The following is a 22,157-nucleotide window of genomic DNA, read 5'->3' as shown; positions in this document are numbered from 1 at the left end:
GGAGTAAAACCCATTCCCCCATTCCCTTCTGGGGACAGGGGTGACAGCACCAAGGTCCAACAGGTTCTGCACTCCTTTAAGGAGAGCCTGTTCTAGAATTGGAGACGGCAAAAAGGTTAACACAAACCTATCCGGGGGACGAGATTCTAGCTTAATCTTGTAACCTTCCGCTATCAGGTGTAGAACACATTCGTTGTTTGTTAGATTCTGCCAATTGGTATGGAAATAAGCAAATTTTACGCCCATCGGGCACAGAGATGTAGACTGGGAGACAATGGTAAGGACCTTACCCCTTCCTCCCTTTGGATAAGACAATCTCCCGGTCTTTCCCTGTATAGGCCGGAACAGAGGGACAGGGGGTGAATGGTCTTTTAGAAAGTCTGATAGTTGGAAGCTCCTGGCTTTTGTCTGCTACCTTTTCTAGCAGGCGATCCAGGTCTGGTCCAAATATGCGTAGACCCTGAAAAGGGTAAAGTACACAGTTTGTTTTTAGAGGTAACCATTCTTTTATCCAGACTGCCCTTCTGACCGAGTTGGATAAGGCTGCCATACGGGCCCCAAAGCGGACTGATTCTATGGAAGCATCCACCAGGAATCCTGTAGCCAACTGAAGTAAAGGAATGCCACTAGCAATTTTCTCTCTTGAGGCTTTTTGATCGATTAGAGAGGTAAGCTTATCCAACCAGACCGCCATGGAGCGTGCTACCGAAGTGGCCGCAATGTTTGTTTTCATGAGCAAACTTGATTTCGACCAGGCCTTTCGCATGGTCATATCCACTTTGCTGTCCATCGGAGCTTTCAAGTAGGACGTATCCTCAAAGGGTAGCCATGTTTTCTTTGCCACTATAGAGATAGCTGTATCTATTTTCAGCATTTCGTCAAAGGTAGCAATGTCTTTATCCGAAAATAAGTCACTCCTTAAATTCCTTAGAAAGCAAAGGAATTTGATCCACACATTTCCACTGTTTTAGAATCAACTGTTTCATCTTGTGCTGTGCGAGGTTGTTGTACTTCCTCCTCAACTTGCATGGTCTTCCTTTTAATAATTGATCCATGTTCGGGTGGAGAATAGATATTTTTTTCTCCTCCTGTGCCACTTCGCTTAATTCCCCCAGAGCAAATTCCTCAGCTATGTAAGAGTCAGACTCTGACACTACCATAGCCGATTTTCTAGCGGCTCGAGTGCCCTGGCTGAAGACTAGAAAGAGGATTGGACTTCCTCCCGGACGACTGTCCAGATCTCAGACATAAGGGAAGATTTTTCTTCCTGCAGAATCTTTGCTGAACACGCAACACATAGCGTTTTAGTATAGGTGTCATCCAGTTTCGCTAAGCATACTGGACACTTTTTACTTCTCCTAGCCTTCCTAGGCTATCCGTCCTGAAATGACAAGGGAGAACTCCATTAGTAAAGGGAGTGTAGTGCAGGTGTACTTAGGTTGGCCCACAGGACCACTTACAATTTGGAGGTTGTCTGGGTCTTTCCTGGCCAACATCCTGCATCATCCTGGTGCAGGGGCTTTTAAATTTTGAGTTTGGAGCCAAGCCATGCCCCCCCCCTCTCCATGCGCGCCATTCGAAGCCCCGCCCTCTTGCGAAGTGTCTGACATCAACCACAAGCGCCGGGGAGCAGATACAGCATCCACCGTCTGTATGATAGCCACGGTGGTGCCGGAAAGCTCATACTTGGACCCAGGCCCACGCAGCCCCCGGTTAGGACCCAGGCGAGGTACTTCCCACTGAGGTAGCCGTGGCTACCAGAACGGATGCCGCCCGCCGCCTTGGCGAGTCCTGAATCGGCGGCATGTGACAGCATACGCTGGAGCTCTGCCGCAGTGGCCCTGAAGGGACAGGAAATACACTGGTGTTGGTGGAGGGGAGGTTTCTTTTATGCTCTGCCTCTTCCTGTCCCTTCAGGTCAGCAGGTGAGCAACCTCCAGCGTATGCTGTCATGATGTTGTAGGGAAAAACGAACTGAAAGCTGAACCTGCATCACTGTGTGAGCCTGCGCTACGTTCTGGTATAGTCCTGGAAGTGGAGGAGTCCCTACAACTCTCCAGCTTCAGTAAATAACCTCATCCTTCACCAACTGGTCTGTAGAGACACCCCACACCTCTGTACCTGGACGGGCAGTGCTTACTTTGCGATTTAAAAAAACTACCCCGATTCCAGTAGCATCCTAGACTCCAGGTATCCAGCTACAAAGACAGGAAACTACTGAGGGAAGCTGGATGGTTCTGCCTTTTATTTCTGCAAGTTTCCTGTCCTTGGGGCAGACCCACTCTCCTCTCCTGGTGCCATCATGGGCGATTTGGGGGTTAAAATGAGCTGCATGTGGCATCAAAATTATCCAAATATACTAATGCCGCAAATAATTTGAGGACAAAGTGCAAAATGACCAGTAATAGATTTTAATTTATCAAGTCTGCTCTGAAATAAAATATTTATATTAATGCAGCATGATTCCTTTTAACCTTTTCACAGAATGGAGAGCGCTACAGTAGTGTTACCAATCGCACAGGATACAAAACTGCCATTACATACAAGAAATGTTATGACGGAACCCATATAAGAACGGTCTGAGCGGCAGCTTCTGCAAGAACGAAAACCTTCAACGGATTTTTACTTATTTTTAATACAGACTGGATGAGGAAATTGTCTAACTGCTATTTGTGTGACCAACATTGGCATGGTTAATCATTCTGGAAACAGTCTGTTAGTGGCAAGAACACGGCCGCGGTGCTTCTACTACTGGAGTTCTTTCATGCGGTTGAGCGCACTGCCTGCCTGGAACCATTCCAGCTGTGTTTCATTGAAGGTGTGGTTCAGGGTAATAGTCTCTTGGCTTCCATTCTGATGTGTGATGATGCATTTCAAGGGCTAAATAGGGGAGAAAAAGAAAATGCAAAACGTTTATTTACAGACTTACACACCAACTATGAATATTTCTTACTGCATTCATTAATATAAATATAAAGGAGCATGAGCCCATAATTTTCAGCCAAATGTATTACCTTTCCAGGTGCCAAGTCCTTGAGTCCTACAAGTGTGATCTTATCCTCCGGATGAATTTTATCATAATCAGCTGGGTCAGAGAAAGTGAGGGGCAGGAGTCCTTGCTTCTTCAGGTTGGTTTCTGAAATATAGTCCTAGTATTAGTAGACTGTAAGATTCAAACCACACACTGACTGAGCTCCACATTAAATGAAGTCTGTCAGCACCTTTATTCTGCCCTCGGAGGCAGCGATCTGTCTGTTTTATGCAGCTGTGGAGTAGTTTATAACTAAACTACATTTAATTGGTAGCAGCACACAGAAGGCTACAGGAAGGCCTCATATTGATGAAATGTAGGTGAGCCCAACCCATCCCACCCCCTAGTCACTGATTCACAGCTGTGGATGTATATGCTGTCAGTGGGTAATGCTAGCCTGCAGCTCATGAATATCAAGGACTACTTCCTGTGTGTACTATTACTAATAAAATGCAAGTTTCTGACAAACTCCTTCATAGATACATAAAGCAGACCAATTATTGCAATCTAGAACATTGGTGACAGATTCTCTTTAAACTCACCATGAATTCTTGCAAAGCTCTTGGTAATTATGGCTCTACCTCCCAAATGCCTTGGTTCCAGGGCTGCATGCTCTCTACTAGATCCTTCTCCATAGTTCTCATCACCAACAACAACCCATTTAATTCCATGTGCCTAAAAACAAAACAAAAAAACACACACTTTTAAAAGGGTTTAACAGCTTTTTTTTTTTTCTTTTAGTGACATGTCCGCAGGATCAGCTGGGTAGAATGGTATTGCAAGCTGATGCAGTGCATGGAGCTGTGCTAGTTCAGACATGCAGCAGCTTGAAGAAACAGTTGATTAGGAGGGAACCCAGGCAGTAGACCTCCACAGATCTTTTATTGACGGCCTATCCGGAACACAGGTCAAAAAAAAACAAAAAAACATTTCTTTGAAACCCCTTTACAATAATAAAGAATATAGGCCACAGTGTCTAAGAAATGCACCCATGATTAGAGGTTTCGGGTAGAAAGGAATAACTAACCAACGCAACGCTATTCGACATATATATTGGGAGGCTAGTTACCTAATGGACAAAAAAATAAAATAAAATATTGCTAAAGTGTTGCTCTGAACGTATCTAAAATGTAAGTGATTTGACAGATGCTCCACATTGCTTTATTTTATACACAACAGCTCAATTCTGATAGGAAGGGGTTGTTTTTGTTTAAAAAAAACAAAAACAAAAAACCCCAAAAACATACAATTGCAAAAAATAAAAAGCATTACCTTGTAGTAGCGAGCAGTGTCAGGAATTGGTCCATATTCCTGAGTTACAGCATTTTTCACACTATTAGCCTTGTTGTTCTCTATGTTGATGGCACCAATTAATAAATTATTAGAAATGTTGTCCAAGTGACCTCTAAATTTCAGCCAGGGTCCAGCTGCAGAAATGTGATCTGTTGTACATTTGCCCTTCACCTGTGATTAAGGTCCCCCCAAAAGAGAAAAGAGAAGTTACAATTAAGCATCTATACACTTGTTGTACAGCTGGGCTCTGGAATCAAGCCTACACCATCAGCAGCGGATAAACTCTACATAACACTTCACCAAAACCATCACTGAAAACATGTGAAACCAAGTTGCACTTTCTGGAGAGAGCAGCACATCTGCAGAGGCTTTGTACCCCTAGAGTACAGAAAGAGATCTGCTCGCACACTGCAATATGCTCCTCCCTTTCGGAAAGTAACTCTGTAAAGCCCTACTAGATGTTAACGTGAATTCAACCTGCTTTACAGAAGACTGGCTACTGATTAACCAGTGACTAGCCACCAGATAACGTGCAGGAAGGTTGCCGTGTTTTACCTTTATTAGAATCTGCATCTTTTCCAGATCTTTTCCATCCCACTTATCAAAAGGCTCCAGAAGTTGCAGGCGCTGGCTTGTGGGGTTCACATCTACACGCTCAGCGCCTCCATCCTTAGGTGGGTACTGGTAGGTGTCTTGACCCGGATCAAAATCCTGTAGGACAACAGAACAAGTGTAAAATTAAATATGAATAAAAGGTAACAGCAGATAAGAGTACAAATGTCTTTCTGTATTCATTGGGTAGAGTAGTCACACCTCCAAACATGGCCGAAATACGCAGTTACGAGTATTACTGAAACTGCCATAGAAGTGAAGAGCGTTCTAGAAGCAGCAGTGCACAGTGAGTTATGGCGTTTCAGTAACTCCCAAGGCACTAAAGACAAAGATATTGCCGGATAACATGAAGTTAATAGCAATTGTTATATACTGTATCTTTACGTCAGGTGTGGTGTATGAAAGTACGTTAATTGCCATTTACAAAACCCCGTTCACATGTAGTGAGGGAAATGGCCAACAGAGACATGCTGCAGATGCAATATACGGGTTTGTTTTTCTCTTTGAAACATGTTTTATTGAACACAATATAAGAATTTTGGTATTACATACATATAAATTCAGGGGGAAATTTACTAATTCGGCACTTCCTGCACAAAGCTTAGTACAATCTCCCCAGCCGCACTGAACACACGATATAGGATCTCTCTGCCTTTTTCATGTCTCTTATGACTTCTGCGCTTCGTTTGTGGTCTTCAGTGGAAAAGTCGATAGATGAAACCTCTTCCCTTCGTCACCCTACACTTTGTGTAATGCCACGGGTAAAGAATACTTTTTGGATGACCAAGGTAAGACTGTTCTTATGATGGAATATGAACAGGACGAGAAGAGCATGAGGTGCAGTTTTGGGTATATGGAGATTACATTGGGTAAGGCTAAGGGCCATATCAGCCTTATGGTTCAAAAGGCCGATACTAATTGTAAGACTGTATAGTAATAGGTGTCCCCACAGTGGCCCCATTAGTAATAGGGTTCCCCCATAGTAAAAGGGGTCCCCCCATAGTGGCCCCAGCAGTAATAGGGGTCCCCCATAGTGGCCCCAGCAGTAATAGGGGACCCCCATAGTGGCCCCAGCAGTAATAGGGGTCCCCCATAGTGGCCCCAGCAGTAATAGGGGTCCCCCATAGTGGCCACAGCAGTAATAGGGGTCCCCCATAGTGGCCCCAGCAGTAATAGGGTCCCCTATATTGGTGGCCCAGGTAGAAATAGTGCCCCCCATAGTAGTCTCAAGTAATAATAGTAACCCCCCTATTGGCCTCTAGCCAGCCAACATCCCACTCATTCAGGCAGTTGCTTCTGAGCCAGTGACCACTGACCTCTCACCTCAGCATTCGTGCTTCGTACAGGATGGTGCTCGCAACCACCAGAGTTAAGAAGTCAGCTGTCACAGACTGCACTGCTGCTGCAGGCTGGATGAATGGCTTGCCTGTTAGTGTGCCTTCATACTGGTGATAGAATCATGCGAGATTTGTGTGTTGCGAGGCACACAAATCTTGAACAAATATGAAGCCTATTCTTTTGAATGGGTTCATACACATGCAATGTTTTCCTGCATCGCACCGTGTTGCGATGCAGAAAACAAACTTGCAGCATGTTCATTCTTTTGGCGATATTTCACCCCATCCCAAAACAATTACAATTTAAAGGCAGACAACCTGAACATAAAATCAACTTATTTTCTGTATGCACAATAGATGGGTTTGGTAAAAAATTAGTTGAAAATTTCCACATGCTTAACTCACATCATTCAAATTGCAAATATGCTTAACATGACAAAAACTTTCACATATCAAATTAAAGGTTTTTCTCTCTAAATGCCAAATAAAACTTCCCGTTTGCCTCACTAAATTTAGTGCAGTTAGTGAAAAAAGAAACTCACAGATTTTGGCAGCTCGTCTGCATCTGGCGCCTCCAGTTTAAATTTCTTCCCATCAGCACTAGTGAGAAAATCTCTTTCTGGGTCAAACTTCAAGGTTCCCGCAATTGACAAAGCTGTGACTATCTGGAAGTATATAACACGTTAGAGAACAGTACCATTTATTTATAACTCAAACAAAGCTGATTATATTTAACTGGAAAACCCTCTCAAGAAACATCCATACAAGTCATGGAAGACAAACAGGCAATGTTATGCCCATGCACACCTCTTCTCTGCATGAATGGAGTGGTGGTCGACAATGAGACCCACTTCTGTATTTAAATATTTATCATGATCACAGAGAGAAGAAATGTTGTGCCATCAGACATTTATCACCTATCCTGTGAACATAGCTGAAACAACCCCTTTAAATACTCAGATCCACATGCAAGGCTGCTGAAGAGACTATACTAGGAAACTGCATGAAAGGGATTGTCTGAGTTGGAGGATTTTGGGATAAACCCTTCCCCATACAGCAACATAAATAGGTATATACTCACCTCTCCCCACTCCTGCTGTGTCCTGCGCCTATGCTTGGTCCTCCGCTCCAGTCTGCATTTACAGCTGCAGTACCGCCTGGTTTACAGGACATCACAGGGGCTGCAGCCAATAATGGAGCTCAGTAGTGATCAGTAGGTTTTGGACACAGCGGTAGCAGAGAGACGCGTGAATATCTCCATTTATTTTACTGCATGGGGAAGGCATTGTCCCAAGGTTGTACAACTTCATCAACCCCATTAACTTAGAAGTCTCAAGCTCATAGAAGTCTCAAGCTCATAGAATAGAGACCCCAGATCATCAGATGCCAATAATCAACATCCCAGGCTGGTAATTGCAAAGTATCTAAGTTGGGCAGTGAAGGAGCGCATTCTGAAAGACCATCGTCAATCAGTCCTAAAAATTAGACTTCAAAGTTTTGATATTTCAGGACTTTTCTGCCTCAGGTTTCCCAGCAACAATAATCTTTCACGCCAACCTGCCGTTATCTTCATGAAAAGACCATAAGGTTTCAATTATTGTTTCCAGACAAACTAGAAGTGCAAGATAATGGCCGTCAGCTGATCTTTGAGGACCCTCGATCAACACGCCAACACTTCCGTCTTCAAGAGTATGGCCAACCACAGTAAATCATAATTTGGAGGCCATGTGTGCTTCCTATTCGGATACATAGATTTTAGCTTCCATAAGCATTAAGCTGGTGTCATGGAATGTGGCAGGCCTCAATACACCAATCAAAGGGAAGAAAGTTCTTTCTCCTGGAATGCCTTCAACCTGATATTTACCGGCAGGAAACCCACAGGAGACTCAGTTCAGGTGCCTCTTTAAAAGCCCTCTGGTTGGACTCTTACTACACTGCTAATCATATATTAGCTAACACCTTTTAACTAGCACTGCAGAGCCGAACACAGCTTGTAGTCCCTCACGTCATTGCACATGCTGCTCCAAACAGACCAAGTACCTCTGGGGATGTGACGAATGCGTGAGTCTCAGGATTTGCATCATTTCTTCCGGTGAAGTTTCTGTTGTAGGACGTGACAATTGTGTTCTTTTCTCCCTTCTTAATATCCTTCCTGCAAGGAATGATTTTACCTTAATTAATACATTGTATATAGGTAAAGAATCAAGAAGTTTCTAGAGGTGTACAGTTTACTCTGTAGCTTGAAGTCTACATACCTGTCCCACTGACCAATACAAGGTCCACAGGCATTTGCAAGAACTACACCACCTACGTCACGAAGAATGGCAGCCTGTGGGCAATATAAAGAGACGTATCAACCAGCAGCAGTAAATCAACAGGTAGACTACTATAAAAAAGTCTAGTGTATGGGCTGAATGTCATTTGGAAATCTCTAAATGGATTTCTGCCTTCTGTACTTTATTCTATTTGGACTAATTATAACATTTTTAACTCCTTGCACCATCTGCAATACATTTATGGTCGAAGGTGGCAAGAAGTGTATGGAGCATCCAATACTTACATAACCGTCTCGCTCAATCGTGGCTCGGATCTGTTCAGAACCCGGAGTGATCGTAAACTGAGATTTGCATTTTAGTCCGTGCGATAAAGCTTGCTTTGCGACAGCAGCTGCGCGGCCCATATCCTCATAGCTGGAATTTGTACAGCTGCCAATGAGACCTGGCAGGAGCAGACATGTTTTAGATACACATCAGCGTGCAGTTGAAGAAATGTAGATTTCAAGCTTTGCCAGAACAACCTACCAACTCGAATATCCAAAGGCCATCCTTTCTGTTCTGCAATAGTCCCAACCTCCGAAACAGGGTTTGCCAAGTCAGGCGTAAAAGGTCCATTGATGTATGGTTTGAGCTAAGTGAGATAAAAACATAAAAATCACATACACGGCTAGCAAGCACCATATCTTATGTTCTATTCTACAAACCTCACACCTGGAGTATATACCAGCATTTCTGATAATACTTCCGCCCTCGTTCTCTGCACAAAGGTTACCCCACAGGGTAATCATTACATTCTTTCCTTTCTGACTAAACTGCAACCCTCCTGTATCCCCCCTCCCTGTGTCACACCTAACAAGCCATAGTGGGGGGGGGGGGGGGGGGGGGGGGCTCTAGGTCAAAATCCTGTTTGGCTGCAGAAAGGGCAAGGGGGAAATGGCTAATCACCTGACACACTTATGAAGAAAAAGTATTCTGGATTGGACTATTTTTGAATGTACTTTCTACATGTAGTGTTCTGATAAAACCAACTGGCCCTTGTGCATTAAAAGAACATTTTTTAGAAACTGCCTACCTCATCCAAATTAACTTCAATCAGCTGATCGTATTCTGCGCCCTGATCTGGTACCAAATCGTTCTTGAATTCTTCTGCCAGAGACGCGATTTCTGAAACAAAGATTAAAAAGTGGTGAGAATTAATCCCTGCAATAACTGACCTTGCTGGGTTCACGTCTAGAACGGATGAATATACAGTTGTGATACCATAGCACTATAACTATAGCCCCGTGAATCCCATACAGCTTCCCCTTCACACTCAGGGAACACTGAAAGGCTAGCATGGCAATGTGCAGAGGGATTTGACCCTTTATTCTGCATTATCTGAAAGAAGCTTTGCAAAACCTTTTAAGTCTCCATAGGTGTTCAAGCAGTTCTTGTCCTATGCAGCTCATCTACTACGACAGCAAATACTGCATACTTACACTACAACAATGAAGTGCTTTAATAAACAGTTATCTATGAAAAACACCAACTTTCCTTTGCAGGATGTTTGGACAACTTCCTTCCACTCCCAAATATTGCTGAAAATACTCAAAATGAGTTGGGCACAGTGTGGCTAGAAGGGATGGCAACGCTGATCCTGTTTCTTCCTATAGATGCCCTTCTCCCAATGCTAACCTCTTGGCTGTGACAAGCTGGGCCTGGCACTTCAACACCAACGTCAGGCTAATAGCTTTTACAACGAGCCATCCGCAGAAATTGGTGGCCTACCAGAAGAGGATGGCAGGTTGCTGCTGCCCTGGCTTATGATGACCTAGAACTACTAGCAACACGCAGTATATATGGCCAATAACCTCTATAGTGCTTATTGTACTTGACTGACTTGTGCCTTTCTCTTCTCACTGAGTTCTGCCATTGTCTATACCACTATTTCCAGTTCTAAAATACGCCATTATTCAATGTTAGTGGTACAAACTTTTTTTTGTTAATCTTCAGAATACAGACACACCTGAACGCCCTGTTTTTTCCAAGTACTTTTTCATGCGATGATTGTAAGGAAACACCGATGTTGTTGCCCCAATTTCAGCTCCCATATTACAGATTGTAGCCATTCCAGTACACGAAATGGAGTCCACCCCAGGTCCGTGATATTCTACAATAGCTCCGGTACCGCCCTTTACCGTCAAAATGCCAGCTACTTTTAGAATTACATCTTTTGGGGAGGTCCAGCCAGAAAGCTTTCCGGTCAGTTTTACACCAATAACCTAAGATCACAAATAGATATAAAAAGTGGTCACTTGGGAAATAACACATTTTACAAACAGGGCAGTTTAAGTGGCTTTTTGTGGTTTCCCTTTCTTTTTCTCCATCCCCCAACTAAAACAGGTTGTAAAAGTTTTTTAGTATTTCATAGACATGAGAGATACTAGGAAAACCAAGATGACATCTTAGAAATGGGTGCAAGGAAAAAAGAACCCATACACCAAAGGCAACACTTGTATAAATAACGCGTAGCACTTAAGTTGCATGTCTTAGGGGTTTTCCATCATCTTCAGCTGTTTGTCTCTCCCGCCAACCCCATCTCCCACGATATGTTCCACATCACCATGAAAATACCTGCGAGGAGATACAGAGGTCACACCTAGTAATTTAGAGGAGTTTTCCTGGACCTTAATATCTATGGCCTATCCATATGATAGGCTGTAACGGTACTGGTGTATATTGACGCCACCAGGAAGATAGGGGTTTGACAGGGCTTGGATGTAGGAACACCGGTCACACCCCTAGCTCCCGATTGGCTGTATAGCAGAAGGTCCTAGCAGCATCTGTATTGATTTTTCCTTGCCCTGCAGGGTTAGGGTTCGGGTAATTTTTCCAGTTAGACTTAAATTATTAGCTGTACAGGCTTCCATGGAAGCCTAACTGGAAAAGTAACCCTAACCGTGGAGGGCAAGGAAAAATCAATACAGACGCTGCTGTGACAGGGGAGCACCAACGTGGCAGAGCTCAGCTACTCCCCTTCACAGAAGCCTCCCTCTGCTGCACTCCCTGCTCAGCCCCCACCTGTGTATGCCAACTGCAGCACCCAGGGAGACTGACAGCAGGTCTGCTAAGGGCATCCGTGGTGCAAGAGGAGAACTGGCGGCAGCAGGACCACTACAGGGAAGATGGGGTGAGTGACAGCGGGGACCAAAGGTGGGAGAGGACAGCCGCCAGGAGCAGCCCTACTACAGGGGAGAGTGCCAGCAGGGACCAGAGCTGGGACAGGACAGCCGCCAGAAGTGGTGCCACTACAGGGGAGATGGCCACAGTGACAGCAGGGTAGGAGAGGACTGCCACCGGGAATCAGCCCAGTAAAGGGGAGACTGACAGCAGGCAGCGGAGGTGGCAGAGGACAACCCGCTGTCTGCTACTGCTCCCCTTTCTCCTCTACCTGCTGCAGCTGTCACCGCGAACGCTGATTCCCGGTCCTAATTCTAATCTCACTGACTTCAAGGACCTGCGAGAGGAGGCTGCCGCCGGCCAATCAGGAGCAGGGGGAGTCAACCCCCCTGTCAATCTCATTTCCACCAGCACTTCCTGGTGGCGTCAATTTACACCAGTACTGGCTGTAACTTTCACATTGGCGGGGGTTTGCAGCCACAATGCTCCAACATGCACCAAATCTTCATTGTTTACCACAAGGCACAGCACTATACATTTAGTAGTGGCTGTGCTTGGCCTTGCAATGCCTTCCCATTCAAATCCGTTGATTGCCAGAGTGCCGGGAGACAAACTGCCAACAACGTGATAACCGTCACCTACTCTGAGATGGTTCCACATGTCTTGAATAATCAGCAATTATCCTGTGGATGGGTCATACATCTGGTTAGTAGACAAACTCTCTAAACACTAAAATGCAAGTAACTCACCTTCGGGCATTTGAGTTCCCAAGGAATCCCAGCCATAACATCAACTGCATCAGCACCACCTACGCCGATGCAGATGCCACCTAAGCCACCACCATTAGGAGTGTGGGAGTCTGTACCGATGAGGAGTACTCCAGGATATGCATAGTTTTCTAGGATGATCTAAGGAAATAAAAATAATATATATTTTATTGAGTTGCACGAATATGGCTTTCCTGTAAATAACAGACACGTGGACAGAACACAACCGTTCACAGCACTATGTATACATCGTTGGTCTCCATTTAAACTATGAAAATCTATGGTACAATCTGATTCTTATTCTCGGGGATTCAGTCGTAATTCAGGACATATTAAAAAAAAACAAAAAAAAAACTACATGTATGAGATTATATATATATAGTATAATCTACGTATATTTGTTATTTCACTCATTTGCAGTCTGACGATTTTTAAGGACTAGAAAAGTATTTAAATGGAAGGTACACTAGGACTCACCTGATGGATGATGCCTGATCCGGGTTTCCAAAAACCAACACCGTATTTAGCTGCAGCAGTTGCCAAAAAGTTATACACTTCCTGGTTGATATCCTAAAGGTGACAGCAGGGTTAAATACACAGCCAAATAAAGTAGTATGGAAAGCTACAGTCATGAAGTGATGGCCCATAGATGGATTTGTACAGCAGTGCCCATACCTTTGCCCTTTTAAGATCCTTATCTCCACCAAGCTGTGCTTCTATCAAATGGTCACAATGGATGGTTGAAGGCACCGCCACTCGGGGCAACCCACTGCTAATAAACTGGAGCATAGCCATCTGGGCTGTGGCATCCTGCATAGCCACCCTGTCTGGTCGTAGCCGGAGGTAAGTCTTTCCACGCACTATATCTTGTTTAACTGGGTCATCGAGATGGCCATATACAATCTTCTCAGATAGGGTCAGGGGTCGGTCCAAACTTTAAATATAATAGAAAGACATTTATCCCCTAACTGATTACATAAGCAGGATAAAACGGAAGTCAGATATTATGCAATTGTACCCACTTAAAAAAATCCACACGAGACATTGAAGGTCACTACATTCATTCTGTGTTCCTGCATTATGCATGAAAAGTTTAAAGGGGCTGCACCAAAATAGACCCCCCCCCCCTCCAACAGGATAGGTGATAAAAGTCCGATCAGTGAGGGCCTCTGTCCAATGCGTCCCCCCCCCTCCCCTGCAGTGAGGAGATTGAATGGCGCAGTGGTCATGCATGCGCAGTACCACTCCGTTTATCTTAAATGGGACTGCCAAGGATAGCAGAGTGCTTGGACTCTATTTCCGTCAGCCCTATTGAAATGAATAGAGTGGCGCTGCACATTTGCGACCGGTGCTTCATTCCATTTCCACATCACTGCCGGTGGATGCAGTGAGCCCACAGCGACGAAAAGAGGGGGACATAAGATTCCCATTCTCAAGATAGCTGGGGCATCAACAGTCAGAGCTCGAATCAGATTTATCACCCATTCAATGGATGATAAAGTAGGGTGGGGTAAAATCCCTTTAAATATGGCACACGCAAATTGCCATTGAATAGTGATCATGTGGTCCTGCTCTCCCAATGAATCACACTTGCATGTTCCTATGCCCTCTGGGCAGGATACGTTATCAGAACACAACTTCGGTACATGGGTCAGGCAATGATGAAGCTGAGCGTACCTCACTTTACTGCAGATGCTGCCAACGTTGGCTTGTGATATCCCAGCCATAGGGACATCAGTGAGTATTGGGGAGTGGGACTACTTCCAGGGCAATGTGGAGTAAACTACTTTTTAAGATAATGCAAGCAAACAAAATTAGGCCAGTGACAAATGTATATAGAGGGGCGACGTAGGTGTGCAGGAGGTCCCGACAGGTTCCTTTCACTAATAATGTAGTATCAGACATGAACAAGTTATATACTTACCGCTTGCGAACAATGTTAATATTTTTTTCCACTTTCTCATAGCTAATATATTCATTGGCCTCAAAGTGGCTCATTGCCACTTTGGCCCGCTGGCACAGGACGGCTGAAATGTGGTACTGGCGTGCTCCATGGCCCAAGGCTTGCTGTAAGGAGGAGGAACAAGAATATGAAAAGGCATTAAAGTATTATTGCTAAATAATGTCATACGTTTCAGCAAGCCACCAACCAATGTTAAAGGGTCACTCTGGGGAATGTGTTATGTAACCAGCCCCCAGTATATACAAGTCAGCTGCTATTACCTCGTTTCCTCAATAATTATTGTAATTAGAATTTGTAGAATTGGCCATGTGATTCCTCCTTATACCAAAATTTCCCACTGCCGGGGGGCACAGGCTCCATCCAGTGGGCACTAAGTAATTTCCAAAAATGTGTGCCCATCAACCCCATCAGAAAAAAACAAAAATGCAAAGTCTGGGGTTAAAACAATGTCAACAAGATGTACTTGTTAAATTATCTCCAATATCGCACTCCAAAACATATGTAGTTTTACACAGGCATCAAATCTGCACATCCATTCTACACTGCGGACAGTCTGGAGGTTAATCGAATCCCCATGTTCAACAACTTTAATGGCGTCCAATAAACTTATGTACCAGATAGTATTACAATACCTTCAGATAACAAAACACCGCGGCCCATTGATCTTCACTAATTTAGGCTAGATCTTTCTCCCATTTTTCCTTTATTGGGAATTGCTGTGATAAGAAATCATCTGTCTATATAAGATATTACACCCTTTGTAGCTCCCAAGGCTGTTAGATCGTTAGTACAGCTACTGACTGGCCGGAGGAACAAAAGTGTGCTGACTGAAGGAACTGGAACACACAACTATGGAGAACATCAAACTACCATTCCACCCCCCAATTTATTTCCCCCCCCTTCAGCTGTTGCAATTGAGACACCAGAAAAAATATCCAGCCATTTGGAACCACCTCCGAACCGCTTATCGCTGTGAAGGGTCTCCAAGTTTAATTCTAATGGACTTCTTGTTCCATAATAAACTCCAAAATATCATGATGGAATCCAAAGCAGGGGGTTGTGAAGTATGGAAAGGAGCTCTGGCGTCAGACACTTTTTAATAAGATTTTCCTGCTGGTCATCGAGTAATCTCCAGCAGATTCTTGACCTGTTACATCAGATCTGCAGCAGACTCCGTTACTGGGAATGTCACCTACTACAGAAGCCTGCAGCCACATCCAAGCCCTCACATGAGTTTTTTTTTCCCCATGTGCATTCAGCCTTACAGAATCAGTGCGGACTCCATCCCGATATATGTGACCTCTACTGTGAAGAATCCAGGGCTGTAGCTCGTCCCCCAGGATGTGTATTCTGCACTTTTCCTCTTCTGGCCTCCCGGTCACATGACCAGCACTCTGACAACACTGTCCTGCAGATTTATGTCAACTGACAGAACACATGTGACTCGCCCCCCTCCACTGATAGCAACCAATCACAGCGCAGTTTTCCCTTCGTATTTTGCTCTGCAAAATAAAAGGTGCTGCTCTGTGATTGGTTGCTACGGGCAAGAAAGTTTTTCTTTTAGGCAGTTGACAAAGCTGCCCCATTAACTGCAGGACACAGTGCTGTCAGAGTGCTGGTCATGTGACCTAGAAACTGGAAGAAAAGTGCAGAATACACAGCAAGCAGGGAAGCAGCTACAGAACTGGATTCTTCACAGCAGGGGTCAGAGATACTGGCATGGAAGTGTATATGTAATATGTGGCTTATTACACTGTACAGATGACCCTCCTATTAGGCCTTATTCCCATTTGCTGTAGATTCTGCACCTATATAGAATCCCATCAGATGCTATGAGAACCCACATCACAGTACACACCATGCAGATTTTGAAACCCGGGTTGCAGAAAAAAAATAAAAAGAGACTCTCCAAGTCAATTCTTGGTGCGGGGTCGCAGGCAGCATATGGGATTTGTCCCATTATCTGGGGCTAAGCCCACATGTGGATAAGCATGACAGTCAGTGACAGAAGTCTGAGGTGCAGCCTCGCATCGGATGTGGATTTGGCAGGTTAAACCTGTGAAAGAAGCCTGAGACCAGATGAGAACCGCTGATGTCTTCTAGCGCGATGATGACCTTGTACTGCATGCTGAGAACTGCTACCTCTCTACGGCAGGTACCACGGCCTGTAGGTTCCCAGCCAGATCAGTGGCCCAGTCTGGAGCGGCCAGGTCAACGGCCATCGGCTGACTGTGGCAAGGCCGGCTGTACTGTCATCTGCAGCGTCACCGCCAGTTGTGGTGCAGCCAAGCTTTATTCTCCCAGTTGGAGCCACCAAGGACCTGTGTTCTTCTAGCCAGCGGTGTGACACCACCCTGAAAAGCGCTGAATCTGGTTTAATGCCTTAGCGCTACAAGGCGTACAGTTACATCCTGCGGGAGCTCTGTGTGTGTGTGTGCATGTATGTATGCGTGCGTGTGTGTATGCATGTATGTATGTATGCGTGCGTCTATGCGTGCATGTGTGCGTGCGTGTGTGCATGTATGCGTGCGTGTATGTATGCATGCGTGTGTGTGTATGCATGCGTGTGTGTATATGCATGCGTGTGTGCATATGCATGCGTATGTATGCATGCGTGCGTGTATGTATGTGTGTGCGTGTATGTATGCGTGTGTGCATGCGTGTGTGTGGGCGTGCATGTATGCGAGTATGTGTGCATGTATGTATGTGCATATGTATGTATATGCGTGTGTGTGTGGGGCACTCTTCAATAAATGGGGGTACTGGCTGTTTCTTACAGCCGACACCTGCCCGCAACATCTCTGATAAGCAGCGTTGCTCAGAGGAGCTGTTAACCTTTTAAGTGCCATCAATTCTGACAGCAGCATTTAAATATCCTGATCAATGTTTGGGGTTCCTGCACTGCCCCCACAAGGAGATTGTGGGTTCCCAGGGCAGATGGGGGCATTCTGAGAGACTGCCATTGCAGATTGCCCATCAAGCCATGCCAGTGACATGGCTTGATAGAATGCCTGTTAGGTCGCCGTGTAATGTTATGTTATGGCAGTACATCATACTGCAGGGGTGATCACACTATCACAAGTTTAAATTTAAAAAAGTAAAAAAACTTCATTTAAAAGAAAGTTTTATTAAAAAAAAACAAAAACTTTTGCCAATTTATAATAAAATAATCTAAACAACAAGAGTACATCTGGCATCGCTGCGTCCCTAAGAGTGTGATCTATCAGAGTAACGCATTATTTACCCCACACGGTAAAAGTCATCTGAAATGGGGGAAAAAAAACTGCACCAGAATTGCGCTTTTGGCCCTTTCCACATCTTCAAGAAAAAATGTAATAAAAAGCTATCAAAAAGTTGTGTGTACTGCAAACAAACAAGACGCGGCGCACAGAGTGAGCCCCGTACAACAAGGCGGCAGAAAAGGTTAGAAGTTATGGCTGCTAGATGGCAGAAGATAGAAAATAAGTACAGCAAAAGGAAATCTATACATGAACGTTTGGTATGGTAGTAACCGCACGACCCACAGAATAACGTGATCAGCTCCTCTCTGTTGCAGTGTGTGCCGTACAAACACATTAGATGTTACATTAAATATCAGGATTGGGAAGTACAACTCATCCCACAAAATACAGGCCCTCATGAAAAAACCAAAATAAGGGCTATGTCCTTAAGGGGTTAATAGTGAGAGGCAGGCGCTCCTGTGAGCGGCGCTGTAGGGTTAGGACAGCCCCGCCTGTAGGGCCTCCCCTGTACACAGCGCAGCGCGGTCACCTTGGGGTCACCTTGACCAATACGGTGGAAGCAGCCGCGCACCGCAGACCAGCGCAGCAGTGCGAGCAGGCGAGGCCGTTACCATGGAGACAGGACGGGTCACCTACAGCTCAGCCGCACTTCACGGCAGCGACAGAACTCCGCCGCGCCGCAATGCACACGGCACAGCTCTCTCCCCCCTCACCCTGCCCTGACCGTAACCCCCCCAGCAGCACCGCGGCTCCGGCGGTGGAAGCACAAGCTCCGCTCACCTGTAACCGGCCAGCTAGGAGGCAGTAGGACGCCATTTTGTTCACTGACAAAGATGAGGTCACATGAGCGTGACGTCACGTCAGTGATACTTATAGAGTTGACAGTGGGCGGGGTTAGGGGAGGGGCGTGGAGAGAGAAGGTCCTGGCTGATAAGTAATGCGAGGCTGTTCTGTTAATAGTAATGAGACTGGGAGGTGGAAGAGTAGCACTACAGCGCCACCTGGTGGAAGGGAGCAATCCTGCAAGACGATGTCTGACCTTGTAACGGGACCTCTAGAAATGACTGGGAATATAAACCAGAGTCCCTCCAGAAGGAGCAGATAACCTGTAGCTTCGGGGATTAGCCATCCATCGTGTGCTGTAGGTTGCTGGTGAGGCGGGAGAGGGCCTCAGGGCTCCATCACACGGCCATGTTTGTGCAGGTATTTGTGTGCGCTAAATCTGTGTGCGTTAAACAGAGATTTCAATGGGTTCGTTGTTACAAACACGTTCTGCGTGCGCAAAAAATACATTCTGCTCTATTTTCCTGGGTTTGCTGTAGAAGTCTATGACAGGAGGGAATATGTGTAAGAGGAAGGTGCGACTACGCAAAACTCAGGAAAAAGAAGACCTGCCCCTTATTAGCCATTGATTTTCACGGAAATAGTGTGTCACGTGTGAAGTGGCCCTGCGAGCAAAAATGTGCCGCTACTATGCATAGACACAGTGCAGCACACTGATTATGGCCCTCTGTAGACCTTCTTCATGTGATATTACACTGCGGCGAGCGTAGCAGCATGCTCTTTTTCTCTTGTGTTTTACGCTCTTTTTATCTCCCATGTTTCCCTATGGGGCCTCCTTTTTATCGCATCGCACAGCACAGACTTGTGATTTTCGTGCGATGCGATGCCTTTTTAACATTAGAAAGTCCAACTTTCGCGCAAACAAATCGCAGTAAAAATGTGCTCTTACAGCACAAGTGGTGCGATTTTGCTGCAACTTTTTCAAGGAAAATCGCGATTGCCAGTGTGAAGGAGCCCTTAGGGCAGTCGTACATCCGGTTGGAGGTTCCATCGCAGATCCGGCTCCAAATACCGGAGGAAATAGCGCTGCATTTAGTGCTTCTGCTTCCATCTAAAATCCGAACAGCTCGATGGAAACTGAACGGACCCCATTATACTCAAAGGGGGTCCATCCAAAAGGTTGAAAAAGTATACATAAATAAAGTAAAACTGCCAAAACCCCACCCTCACCCCTTTACTATGTAAAACAAATGTGGTATCATTGCGTTCATAATGACCCAGAAAAAAACTTGGTACGCGATTTAACCTGCACAGTGCACACCGTGAAAAAAAACATGTCGAAAATAGGTAATTTTTTTTCTATCTAGCCTTAGAAAAAAAGGAACAGAAAGTGATCAAAATGTCGCATGAATCAACAAATAGTGCTAGTAAAAAGTAGGAGGCAAGTAAACATTTTAGGACCAGGCACAGTAAATATACGGCATTTGCTCCTGGGGGTATTAGTGTATCTTGACGCCACCGGAAGCTAGGGGTTTGACAGGAGGAACACCCCTCTCACTCCCCTAGCTCCTGATTGGTGCAAGAATACAAGGTCCTGGAAGGTCCTAGGATGCATTGTTGTGAGCCCCGCCGCCTGCCACTGACTGCCCCACGGCTCTGTTGTCTCCCTGAGGGTCTCAGTGACTGGCAGAGCTGGCAGGGATCTAGTTTGACCCCCCAGCTCTGCTGACCCCCCCCCCCCTCCCCCGTCTTCTGTAGTGAAAGCTACAGTTCTGATTTCACTTTCTAGTACACAGTGCTCATTGAGTACTGTGTACTAGGGGAAGGAAAAGGCAGGAAGGGTTAAAAGCCCCTCCTGCCTTCTTCACTGGGTTATGAGCTTAAAGCACCGCCGTAATTTTACTACCGGCAGTGCTCTAACCCCGGGACCAGGCGCCGTATAGTTACCGCGCCTGGTCCTTAATGGGTTAATAGCGTCCATCTTTAGCATTCCAGGTGGCTTGGCTTCACTGTCCAGTCCTTACTGAATAGCTTAGTGTCATCACATTATTCATTTTGCCCACTTAACGTTGTAAAAATTAAATACAAAAAACAAATGGCAGAATTGCTCTTTTTCCCCCCAATCCCACTAAAAAAAAAAGACTAATAAAAGTCATACAATGCATCATATGTACCAAAAAGGATGCCATTAAAAAATACAATTTGTACCATAAAAAACAAGCCCTCATACGAACGGCTACATCGTCAGAAAAAGGAAGACGTTCCAGCTCCTGGAATGTGACGATGGAAAGAAACTGCAAACAGGATCGGTCACTAAGGGGTTAATAATATATTCTGCATGTCCGCCCTGCAGTGATTGGTGAGCAGTCTTACCATGTGACAGCGACCGCAGTAATACAGGACAACATGTCGTCATATCCATCAAAACTTCTGCTTTTAGATGGAATATAAGAAAAATATTAGAAAACTGTTTTCTGAGATTTGCTCATGATTTTATAATTTTTATTCTTTTAACGCTTTCCAATCCACTGTCTGACGTCTGAAGACATTATGATTTAACCCTTTCCAGTCCACTGTCTGACCAGTGAATGCATTATAATTTAAGGCTGTACAGCTCCGATGTTACTAGACTTCCATCGGGGGTTCTCTTACTGTATATTGCCAGCCTCTCTGCTGTTGGAGCATATCCAATGTGTCACCTCATGCAGTACTGGCTTTAGCCAGCAGATAGCGCCGTTGTATAATGGCAGAAAAAGAGTAAGCCCCCTAGCAAAACCAGGATACAAATTGGATTGGAAAGGGTTAAAGGGGTTGTCCCGCGAAAGCAAGTGGGGGTATACACTTCCGTATGGCCATATTAATGCACTTTGTAATGTACATCGTGCATTAATTATGAGCCATACAGAAGTTATTCACTTACCTGTTCCGTTGCTAGCGTCCTCGTCTCCATGGTGCCGTCTAATTTTCAGCGTCTAATCGCCAGATTAGACGCGCTTGCGCAGTCCGGGTCTTCTTCTTTTCTGAATGGGGCCGCTCGTGCCGGAGAGCGGCTCCGTGTAGCTCCGCCCCATGCCGATTCCAGCCAATCAGGAGGCTGGAATCGGCAATGGACTGCACAGAAGAGCTGCGGTCCACCGAGGGAGAAGATCCCGGCGGCCATCTTCAACCGGTAAGTAAGAAGTCACCGGAGCGCGGGGATTCAGGTAAGCGCTGTGCGGATTTATTTTTAGGTCCCTGCATCGGGTTTGTCTCACGCCGAACAGGGGGGCTGTTGAAAAAAAAAAAAACCCGTTTCGGCGCGGGACAACCCCTTTAAGGCTGTACAGCTCCGATGTTGGAAGACATCCGTCGGGGTTCTCTTACTGTATATTGCCAGCCTCTCTGCTGTCTGAGCCTATCCAATGTTTCACCTCATGCAGTACTGGCTTTAGCCAGCAGATGGCGCCATTGTATAACGGCAGAAAAAGAGTAAGCCCCCTAGGAAAACCAGGATACAAATAGGATTGGAAAGGGTTAAAATCGTTGTGTTTCCTTGTTGTGGTCAGCTTTGACAAAGCCAGAAGTTGCTGCTGAAACGCGTCACTGCGGACAAGGCAGTTTATCCATGTGTCTTGTGTTCCAAGCATGAATTTCTAATAAAGAAAGTTGTGTGAAGAAGTTGACAATTGACCCCTTTTCTTGAAGTCTATTCCAG

The 22,157-nt window shown here is 45.3% G+C and overlaps 1 protein-coding gene across 1 annotated transcript; it reads right to left on the bottom strand.

Annotated features, from left to right (window-relative positions):
* Positions 1-2,395: 2,395 nt before the first annotated feature.
* Positions 2,396-18,559, bottom strand: ACO2 (aconitase 2). Its single transcript, XM_066596430.1, has 17 exons — positions 18,461-18,559; positions 14,400-14,542; positions 13,151-13,409; positions 12,953-13,045; positions 12,458-12,616; positions 10,555-10,810; positions 9,622-9,713; positions 9,075-9,180; positions 8,834-8,991; positions 8,529-8,602; positions 8,314-8,425; positions 6,816-6,938; positions 4,880-5,035; positions 4,304-4,495; positions 3,574-3,706; positions 3,015-3,136; positions 2,396-2,880 (listed from the first exon to the last, which is right to left on the bottom strand). The coding sequence occupies exons 1-17, from the start codon at positions 18,494-18,496 to the stop codon at positions 2,749-2,751; spliced, it is 2,346 nt and encodes a 781-aa protein (XP_066452527.1). The 5' UTR covers positions 18,497-18,559; the 3' UTR covers positions 2,396-2,748.
* Positions 18,560-22,157: the final 3,598 nt, after the last annotated feature.

The sequence above is a fragment of the Eleutherodactylus coqui genome, chromosome 3 (genome assembly GCF_035609145.1).
Source record: "Eleutherodactylus coqui strain aEleCoq1 chromosome 3, aEleCoq1.hap1, whole genome shotgun sequence".
Taxonomy (NCBI): Eukaryota; Metazoa; Chordata; class Amphibia; order Anura; family Eleutherodactylidae; genus Eleutherodactylus; species Eleutherodactylus coqui.
Note: the sequence above shows the minus strand (reverse complement) of the source record. Positions and strands in the feature narration are given on the sequence as shown.